Genomic DNA, 10890 nt, shown 5'->3' with positions numbered 1-10890 from the left:
ATGAATTCTGCCTTATCTAAGTCTCTTGCACTAAGAAGGTGTCAGTTTATATTAGGGAAGTTGAAGTCCCCCATGATAACCAGCCTATTGTTTTCACACCTTTCCCTAATCTGCCTGGATATCTGCTCCTCAATAGGAAATTGAGTGTGAATTGGGGCATCCCATCAAAGTAAATGTGCCCTTCCTATTTTCGTATTCTACCCATATACTCTGTGGACAAGCCCTCCAATATATCCCCTCTGAATGCAGTTGTGATATTGTCCCTGATTAATAGTGCAGCTCCCCTCTTTTACCTCCCTCCCTCTCTATCTTTTCTAATACATTGGAACCCTGGGGCGTTAATCACCCACTCCTATCCCTCTCTCAATCAAGTCTCTGCAATGGCCACAATATCATAGTTCCATGTACTGATTCATGCTCTAAGTTAATCACATTTACCCATGATACCCCTAGCATTAACATATACACTCCTCAAACTATCTGTCCCATTGTGTCTATTACTTTGCTCCTACCTGTTTTTACTGGCCCTGGCATCTACCTTCCTCTCCATCCCTCTATTTTATAATGACCTGATGCTCTGGGTTCCAGCCCTCTGCAAAAATCGGTTTGAACGCTCCCAAGTGGCACTAGCAAAATTCCTGACCAGGAAATTGGTTCTCATCTAGTACTGGTGCAACCCCTCCACCCCTCTTGTATGGGACACCATAGCCCAGAAGAAGTTCCAAGAACCTGAAACTGTGCCAGTTCCTGAACCATTCATTCATCTGTACTATCATCCTATTCCTGTCCTGACTAGCACGTTTAGCTCCTTTCCTGATTGCTGTTTGCAGTACAATGTCCCAGACTATAACACCACTTCCAGATTAATTTTAAACGGAGCTAAACTGTTCAGGCCCTTCGGCCCTCAAGGTGCCGATCTTTTAATCCACTCCAAGATCAATCTAACCCTTTGCCTACCACATAGCCCTCCATTTTTATTTCATCCATGTGACTATCTAAGAATTTCTTAAAGGTCCCTAATGTATCTGTATTTACCACCATCCCTGGCAGTATGTTTGACATATTTAGCATTCATTGCCACAGAACAGACGGCAATGGAGGCCAAGACATTGGGCATTTTTAAAGCAGGGGCTGATAGTTTCTTGATTAGTAAGGGCTTCAAAGGGTTATAGGGAGAAGGCAGGAGAATGAGGTTGAGAGGGGTAATAAATCAGCTATGATGGAATGGCAGAGCATATGGGCCGAATGGCCTGATTTTGTTCCATCATCTTATGGTCTTATAATTTAATTTGAAGGGGGTTGGAAAAGGAGCAAACAACTTTCTTTTTTGTGAACTTACCACTCAGCCAATGAAGGTGATTGTCTACTCTAGGATCTTTATCATTTTTTCTGGGGATCAGATCCCATTTTTCCATGAAAGCAAACTCACCAAAAACTTGCAAACAAACATGAAGAAGATGCAGATTTTGTTTTCAGAGTTGCTTTTATTTAATCGTTATTAAGATCCACAATAATACACTATACACACCTCATCATTGTTTTGCTTGCGTTTTTCATAAAGATCCCCCTCTGGCAATGGTATAAAAATTATGGAGAAAAAATAAATTACAAAGTTAAAACACAGTTCACAGGTTAATTTCTCATGAGCTTGAGGTTTCAGGATTAAAAGTCTACAGTTGCATCACTGCAAACAACAGCCCAAATCTCTGCTTTTGACTTGATAGGCAATGTTACTTCATCTATTTGTGCATGACTCAGATACCAGAGTCTGAAGAGACTCGACATACTAGAAGCTGCCATATGCACTTAGTGGCCACTTTACTATGTACCTCCTTGTACTTAATAAAGTGGCCACTGATTTTGTATGTTTGGGATCTTCTGCTACTGTAGCCCATCTGCTTTGAGGTCTGACATGTTGTGCATTCAGAGATGCTCTTCTGCACACCACTGTTGTAACGTGTGGATATTTGAGTTACTTCGCCTTCCCATCATGAACCAGTCTGGCCATTCTCCTCTGACGTCTCTCTTTAGCCAGGCATTTTAGCCCACAGAACTGCCACTCACTGGATGTTTTTTTTTGCTTTTTTGCTCCATTCCCTGTAAAATCCCAGGTGGTCAGCAGTTTCTGAAATACTCAAATCACTCTGGCACCAACAATCGTTCCATGGTCAAAGTCATTTAGATAACATTCCTTCCCTATTCTGAGGTTTAGACTGAACAACTGAACCTCTTGACCAGGCCTGCATTCTTTTGTGCAGAGTTACTGCCACAAAATTAGCTGATTAGATGTTTGCATTAATGAGCAGGTGTACCTAATAAAGTGGCCACTGACTGTATGTGCCCAAAATGTGGTCTTTCTTTAAACAACAATCACTAGTAGATTCCCCTTAGCATGCATACTGAGTTGCAATATGTACAAGTTAATAAGAGAAGTATGTAAGGCATGGAAACTAATTGGTCACAGGTAACAGAAACAAGGCATGATCGAACAGAACAGTGCCACAGTCCTGACCTGCTGAATGGTTGCCTGCTGCACCCCTGCTCTTTAAGGCACGAAGAAAGAAATTTGTGATTTGGAGATGTTTTTAGACATTTTTGACCACACTAAACTGCTCTTCATTGTGATCACGCAGTAATAATTTGGGTGTTCAAGGTGGTCCTACACCAAGGAGACACCAGGGTGATGCTGTAAGTGTGGGAACTATTGGCACACCATAGTGCTTTCATCAGGAAGCACTGATTAAGCACTCTTGATGAAGGCACTCTGTCCGAAACGTCAACTGTTTATTCTTCTAATAACCACAAGAGATTGTGCAGATGCTGGAAATCCAGGGGAACACACACAAAATACTGGAGAAATTCAGCAGGTCAGGCAGCATTTGTGGAATGAAATCAGTTGACATTTAAAGCCAAGACTCTTTAGGGTTTCTCCAGCATTTTGTGTGTGTTATTCTGGATTTCCACATCTGTAGAATCCCTGTGTTTCACTTTAGTGCTTTACAGTTTCCAACATCTGGTTCAACAAGTCCTCTAATGTTGGGGAAAATGTCTGCCCAAGTTCCTACAATGATGTCTCACACACTACTTAAGTAAATGACCAGGTTAATCCAAATGAATGGTCCCTGCCCTTCAATAGGTTAATATGAGGGGCATCATTTTAAGGTGATTGAAATGAAGTATAGGAGGGATGTCAGAGGTAAGTTGTTTTTTTTTTAAAAAAACACAGAGAGAGGTGGGTGCGTGGAATATGCTGCTGGGGTGGTCGTATTAGGGACATTCAAGAGTCTCTTGGATAGGCACATGGATGAAATAAAATTGGAGAGCTATGTGGGAGGGAAGGGTTAAATTGATCAAAGTCAGCTGACTGTTGAGGGCCAAAGTTAGGTACTTCCTAACCTGCTGTGTTCCTCCAGCAGCTCGTTTTCTGCTTCAGATTCTGGCATCTGCAATCTCTTCTGTTTCCGATGACCTGGTTAATTTGTTTTGCTGGGACTGAATTGGTTTAGGAATTTGCCTTGTTGTTTTGTTGACATTTATATAGTCCTTACATAAGGTAGAACATTGCCCTGGAGAGCATTGTGTTCACCTGAAGGACAGATCTCTCGACTTGGCATTGCAATGTACAAAACTATGGAGGGATCTGTCCCTGAAGCTCAAGCCTCTCAGTGGTGCAGGGCTCTGGTTACCTGCTCAATGTAGCAGTGACAGTGACTCACCTGCATGAATCATAGTTCCTAAGACATTTGGCCTGTTGGCCCTGAGAGGCATTAATCATTAATCCTATTTCCCTGTTACCTACTCTGTCACATGCTCATTAATAAAGGGTAACCTGTTGAGGATATCTAATCGGAACATATAGACATTATCTTATCGAATGGAGGGATAAGTGCAAGTGGTTAAATGGTCTATCATGCTTCCGTTTCACTTAGCAAATCACCTCACTCAAGGTACAGTAAGTGTTGGTCTTGATGTAAATACCCACATCTCACAATCAAAATGGAAATCCAATTAGGATTTTTATCTATTTAGTTACAGCGTATTGATGTCACTGTCAATGCCAGCATTCATTTTCCATCTAGTAGCATTCTTGTGAATCTTTTCCACACACTAATATCACCCTCACCTGACATATGATTGTTTAACTCACTGGGTCTGAAGCCTGCAATTTACTTCCAAATGCCTTCAGCAGAGGAGTGGCAACTGCTCAAGAAAAGATAAAGATTAGCTTATGTTTGTCATATGCACATCAAAACATACAGTGAAATGCACTGTTTGTGAGAATGCTCCAAGGATGTGCTGGGGGGCAGTCCACAAGCGTCGCCACAATTTCGGCATCAACATAGCATGCCCACAACTCACTAACCCTAAGAAGGAAGTTCACCAACATCTTCTTAGAGACAATCAGAGATGGACAACGAATATCAATAACACTCAACAGTTAAACTCATTATGAAGAATGGTTGAGGTAGTAGAGCTGGAAACCACGAGAACTTGGTAGAACAGTGAAAGAATTCTTAACTGATTTGTAAACCATTTGATTTATTGATTATACGATCAATGTGCTCATCAATAAATGAATTAGTAATTGAATATTTACACGGTATTTGAAAAAGTTAATTTTGGGCTGGTGTAAATGGAGTTTGGTCTCCACCTCAATTTATAGTTTCCTTATAAATTCCTAGCTCCACTTATATAAAACATAAATTGTTGGAGTTTTTTGACTATGTTAAAGTTTGTGTTTAAATTCAAGTCCTTGCTAAATACACAGAGAGGTATTTAGAATGAAGGTAGGGTGGGAGTGCAGTGAACATATTTCTATACAAGCACCCAGAACCATGGACAATTGAGTCAAAGAAATGAATGCGACTGGATGTCTGGGGTGTTAAAATTTGATTTGCGTATATTTTGAAGTTATGAATGAAAATCTAGAATGCAAATAAAAAGGTTTGTCATATAAAAACCCCTCTGATGTTCTTCAGGGAAGGGTATCTGGCACCCACATCTGCACTGCTCTAGATATACCTGTAAACCCCATCCCCTTTCCAGCTCTTTAGCTCAGGGCTAGTTATGGATGGAATTAAATGCCGACTTTGGCAGTGACATCAATGCATTGTGAATCAAAAAAATCCTAATTGTTTTTCCTTTTTGATGGTGAAATGTGGGTATTTAGGGTTTAGATCTAGGAGCAGGAGTTGGTTATCTGGCCCATAAGATAATGTCTAGTATTTTACCTCAGTGATGCTTTACTCCCCAGCCCAATTGCTCTTGAATCTTAATATTCAAAAATCTCCAGCCTGTGTCTTACATATACTGAGCAAATAAACCTCCATAGAGATCTTGGGCAGAGAATTCCAAGGACTCATTCTCCAAGTAAGGAACTGTATTCACATTCATATACTCAACAGGTGACTCTTTATTTTGAAGCTATAACCCTTGGTTCCAGACACCCCAAACTTCTCTTGAATGCTGCAATCGAACTTACATCCACCAACTTTGCTATTTATTTACTAATATGACACAGGCTATTTCAGCCCCTACTAGCCTGTAGCAGAACAATCCCACCAGCCAATTTTCCCTCCTGTTCCCTTTCTTGCACGCCCATTCACTTAGTCTCTCCATATCCCTTTGAAGCATCTCTGCAACTGCTCATATCAAATCAGCGTATTAGTGGCACTCCCTAGCTAAGGGCAAGATTTCTTCCCTTGGAGAGCAATAGTGAATCAGATAGGTATTTATTATGGTCTGTTTTATATTTGATGTCAGATTTATTTAACTGCTTGAACCTGTAGCTACCATTGAACTTACTTTTCAAGATAAATAATCCAGGCACTAGAGAATGGTCCAAAACTTTAAGCGTTACACTACTGCATACACATTTTAAGAGAACCATCCCACTTTAATGAGAGAAATCTATGTAAATAGTTTATGTGGTGTTGAATTCCTCCATAAAAAGCAGAAGGAACTCAGCAGGTCAGGCAACATCAAGGCTATGAATAAACAGTTAACATTACAGGGCAAAACCCTTCATCAGGACAGGAGTTTCAGCCCTAAATGTTGCCTGTTTATACCTCTCCATAGATGCTGCCTGACTCTATGAGCTCCTCCAGCATTTTGTGTGTGTTGCTCTGGATTTCCAGCATTTGTGTTGAATTCCCCCACCAAGACCTTAGGGATTTATAGCAGCAATCTGAAGTACATCTAGACAAGGAGCTGGAAACAATATAGTAAAGAGTGTGTGAAGGTTTATAATTATTTTATAAACGTCTTTGTGCTCATTGAATATTACTGTTGAGGAGGAAGACTACAACATTCAACACCAAAACAGCCACCCAATCAACACAGAGTTAAACCCCCAGCATCACCAATTTCCTTCCATTTGTGGCCCAGCTGGTGAGGTGGCAACCATTTATATTGCTCAGATATTTAGACTTATTTATCACATGTGAAATGTATCATTTGTGATAACAACCAACACAGCCCTGGGGTGTGCTGGGGAAGCTTGCAAGTGTCACCACAGATTCTGGTGCTAAAAGAGCATGCCCTCAATGCTCAGTAGAACAACAGAGATAACACTTACATAGAAGACATTTAAAGGTAAGACTGGCCCATTCCCTGTGGCCACTTTTTATGCCAGCTCAGGTCTGGAGCACGAATTTAACTGGAAAACATTCCTGGACACAGTTCTAACTGGGTAAATACCAAGCACTCATACATACATTGATAGCATTCCGAGGACAGTTGTAAAATATATACTCAGTAGCCATTTTATTAGCTATTCCCTGTACCTGATGAGTGCATGTTCACGGACTTCTGCTGCTGTAGCCCATCCAATTCAAGTTCGACATGTCGTGCGTTGAGAAATGTTCTTCTGCACACCGCTGTTGTAATACGTAGTTGTTTAAGTTACTGTAGCTTTCCTGTCAGCTTGAAGCACTCCAGCCATTCTCCTGACCTCTCTCATGAACAAGGCATTTTCACCCACAAAACTGTTGCTCATTGGACTCTATTTTGCTTTCCCCACCATCCTCTGTAAACTCTAGAGACTTGTGTGTGAAAATCCCAGGAGATCAGCAGTTTCTGAACCCTATCTGGCACCAAGGTCCATGGTCAAAGCCACTTAGATCACATTTCTTCCCCATTGGTCTGAGCAACTGAACTGACCATTGAGTTGCTGCCATATGATTGGCTGATTAGATATTTGCATTACTGAGCAGGTGTGCAGGTGTACCTAATAAAGTGGCCGCTGAGTGCATGAATCAAATAATTTAACAACAAAGGCAAATAAATAAACACGTGACTCAAGTCACAACTACTTGTGCTTTCAGAGACTGGCTGTGATAAGCTGGGATAGTACTGAGAGTCAAACACTGAAACTGCGATCACATGAATGCAAGCAGTTAAAATTAACCATGTGAGGTTTGAACGATGCTCCCGGAACAGAGAGGCAAACACAAAGTACATCATAGGTTAAATAAATAAACAAGGAGTGCTTTTATAATCAACCACTATTGAGCTGTTGAGTGCAAAGTTCCAAACTCCATGGGCAGTATGGTTCAGTGTGTGTTGTTACATTGCCAGTGCAAAGTTTACATCCACCAGCAAGTTCAGGATGCAAAATTCCATTTTTTTCCTTAAATGTATAAAAGTTTACCCCCCCAGCCTACTTCCCCAAACCTGTCGTCCATCCCCTCATTTGACATTCCCAACCCAGCAGGCATCTGGAGTCTCGAGGAAATGAAGATTAATCTTTGGTCACCACTGCGAGCTAAATCTGGAGAGGCAAGGAATGATTACAATATGTAAAAAATTATTTTCTATTATTCCTGAACATGTTTGTTTAAGTAGTATATTTCTCATGTCTTCCTCTGTCACTGTCATAGACCATACAACACAGAAACAGGCCCTTCGGCCCATCTAGTTAATGCCGACCAAGATGCCTCATCCAAAATAGTCTCATTTGGCCCATAAACCTTTCCAATCCATATGCCTGTACAAATGTCCCTTACACGTTCTTACTGTACCTACCTCAATCACTTCCCCTAGCAGCTGATTCCACAGAATCACCCCTTGTGTCAAAAAAGGTTGTCCTTCAAGTTGCTGTGAAATCTCTCCTGTCTTTCAAAATGTCCCGAAGCATTTTAAAGTCAATGAAATAGTTTTGAAGTGTAGATACGGTTGTCAGGAAAGAAATGGGAGCAAGCCAAATTGTGCACAGGAAACTCCCACAAACAGGAATGGACAATGAAGCTTTAGAGAGGGTGCAGAAAGACTCGCCACAGGATGGTGCCTGGATTAGAGAGCATGTCTTATGACGATAGGTTGAGTGAGCCAGGGAACGATGGAGGATGCGAGGTGACTTCATACAGGTAAGATGATAAGAGGCACTGATAGAGTGGACTGCCAGCACCATTTTACCAGGGTGAAAATGGCTAATATTAATTTTAATGTGATTAGAGGAAGATAAAAGGGGATGTTAGAGGTAGTTTTTCACACAGAGAGTGGCGGGTGCAGGGAATGTGCTGCAAGGGCTGCTGGTTGAGGCAGATATATTAGGGACATTTATGAGATGGCCACATGGATGAAAGAAAGATAGAGGGCTATGTGGAAGGGAAGGGTTAGATTGATCTTAAGAGTTTGTTGAAAGATTGGCACAACATTGTGCCTGTACTGTGCTGTATGGTACATGTTTTATCTATACCACCATATGAAGGCGTTTACCCGAGACACTGACTGTCCATTTCCATCCACTGGTGCAGCCTGACCTGCTGAGTTCCTCCACCACCTAGTGTGTTGCTCTTTGTCTGACGGGGTGACACTGAATCACAAACCTTCTCTGATAACTTTACAACTTCAAAGCAGAGATTTTCTTTAATTGTATTCCCCAGCTCTGAGTTTTACTTGCAAGATTAAATCTTAGCTCCTGGGGACTCCTGGACATACCAACAGTTGTGGATAGCGGTTCAGATGGAGAAACTCCTGACCAAACTTCGCCCCGACCCCCACCCCCCACAAGACTCCTCCTTCCTGCGCACTGCCCTCCTTTCAGTAAGCGATGACTTGTCGTTCGGAGAGATCTGCCCCCAGAGACTCAGGCCCGGCTGCAGGTGGCATTGATCATGATGTTGGGAAGCGCGTTGCGCCTCCTGCGCCAGGAGCCCAGATCCTGCGAGTAGCCTTTAACCAGCTGGAACCAGTGCTGGGTCCGTGGCCGATCTGCGGCGCGGAAGACAAACACCTCCTTGGGTATCTCCAGCAGCTCGAAGGTGTCGTCACAGTCAGGATCTGAAGACACCACGCAGTTGCCCAGGTGGAGGGGCCGCCGGAAGAGGGAGAACTTGCCACCGCTCTTGTCCCGGATCAGCACCAGCGCGACGTCCCGTGGTGCCTCCTGTCCGCTCCCACTGGGTGACAAGCCTTTCTGGCCAGGTATGGGCTCAGGGTCTGCCCTGTTGACCAGCAGCAGAGCATGGAGGCTCTGGAACTTGAGGGACCTGCTCCCCTTCTTGGACCACTGGCCGTCGCCAGGCTGTGAGGACTGAAGTGTTCCCTCCATCGCAAAGCGTGTCTCCTCTCGCAGCCACCCTACCGCACGGACCGCCACCTCCCTCAGCTCCAGGTCAGCGGCTTCTCGGTGCCGCCGGCTCCCGCGCCGGAGCGAGCGGAAGTTCCAGAGCGGTGCGCCCTCCTGCCGGCTCTTCATGTTGATGTGTTCCAGGTGCGACTCCACCCGACTCTTGGCCTCCCGCAGGCCCCGGTGGTCCGGGTGCAGCTCCGGAGTTGAGCTGCCGATCCGGCTCAGCAGCAGTGGGTACTTGGTTACTCGCTGCAGTGGTGCCATCAGGAAGGAACGCAGGTTCATGCGACGCAGGGCAGTATTGTCATTCTGCGACACGTCCAAGAAGATCCTGAGAGCAATCAACAGAACATTCGGTTAGTGCACAACAAACAGTGCCGACTAGTCGTTTCCAATAATTGACTAGATTACTTTATTTAGCAGAGCCTTCTGGCCCAACCACACCTACACAAAAAAAAACCTACTTATCCATATGTCTTTGGAAAGTGGGAGGAAGCCAGATTATCCAATTCAACCTGCATTACTCAATCAGTAAATGCAGAATAAAGTGTTACAGAGAAAGTGAAGTGTGGCTGTGAGATCATAAAGAGCTCCATTGTGAGATCAAGAACACATCCTTATTCTACTAGGGGACAATTCATAGATCATAAATCATTATTGCCCATCCACTCCTGCACACCACTGTTGTAATGTGTAGTTATTTGAATTCCTGTTGCCTTGCTGTCAGCTTGAAGCAGTCTGGCCATTTTCCTCTAAACTCTCTCATTCAGAAGGCATTTTTGCCCACAGAACTGCAGAACTGGATGTTTCTTGCACTGTTCTCTGTAAACACTACAGACTGTTGTGTGTGAAAATCCCAGGAGATCAGCAGTTTCTGAGATACTCAAACCTCTCTGTCTGGCACCAGCAATCATTCCACAGTTAAAGTCACTCAGATCAGGTTTCTTCCCCATTCTGATGTGTGGTCTGAACAACACCTTGACCATGTCTTTATGCGCTGAGTTGCTGCCACATGATTGGCTGATTAGATATTTGCAGTGACGATGTGGACAGGTGTACCTGATAAAGTGACTGATCGGTGTAGAATCTCATTGCTCCCCAGACTGAATCTAGAATTCCTCACTGCTCCCTAAGGAATCCTTAACCACAACAGTTTCCTACCTTAGTAATATGACCAATCTATAATGGTCCACTCCCAGGGACATTCCTGAAGGAACAACCCTAGAGACAATACACAAGCTCTTCTTCCACAGTACTTTTCTCAATTTGATTATTCCAATTATTATGCAGATGTCATAAGTTGGGTGTTGAATCAG

At 43.2% G+C, this 10890-nt stretch overlaps 1 protein-coding gene across 5 annotated transcripts in view; it reads right to left on the bottom strand.

The window, feature by feature from the left end:
- Nucleotides 1-1470: 1470 nt before the first annotated feature.
- Nucleotides 1471-10890, bottom strand: part of arhgef49 (Rho guanine nucleotide exchange factor 49) — a 562666-nt gene continuing 553246 nt past the window's right edge. For all 5 annotated transcript variants that reach the window (XM_073046112.1, XM_073046111.1, XM_073046110.1 and 2 more), the window contains one exon: nucleotides 1471-9905. In XM_073046112.1, coding sequence (XP_072902213.1) covers nucleotides 9089-9905 — 817 coding nt within the window. In that variant the 3' untranslated portion in view covers nucleotides 1471-9088. The remainder of the gene's footprint in view (nucleotides 9906-10890) is intronic.

This window comes from Hemitrygon akajei, chromosome 5 (assembly GCF_048418815.1).
Source record: "Hemitrygon akajei chromosome 5, sHemAka1.3, whole genome shotgun sequence".
In the NCBI taxonomy this organism is placed as follows: domain Eukaryota; kingdom Metazoa; phylum Chordata; class Chondrichthyes; order Myliobatiformes; family Dasyatidae; genus Hemitrygon; species Hemitrygon akajei.
The sequence above is the reverse complement of the archived record's forward strand: the minus strand, read 5'-3'. Positions and strand labels throughout refer to the sequence as shown.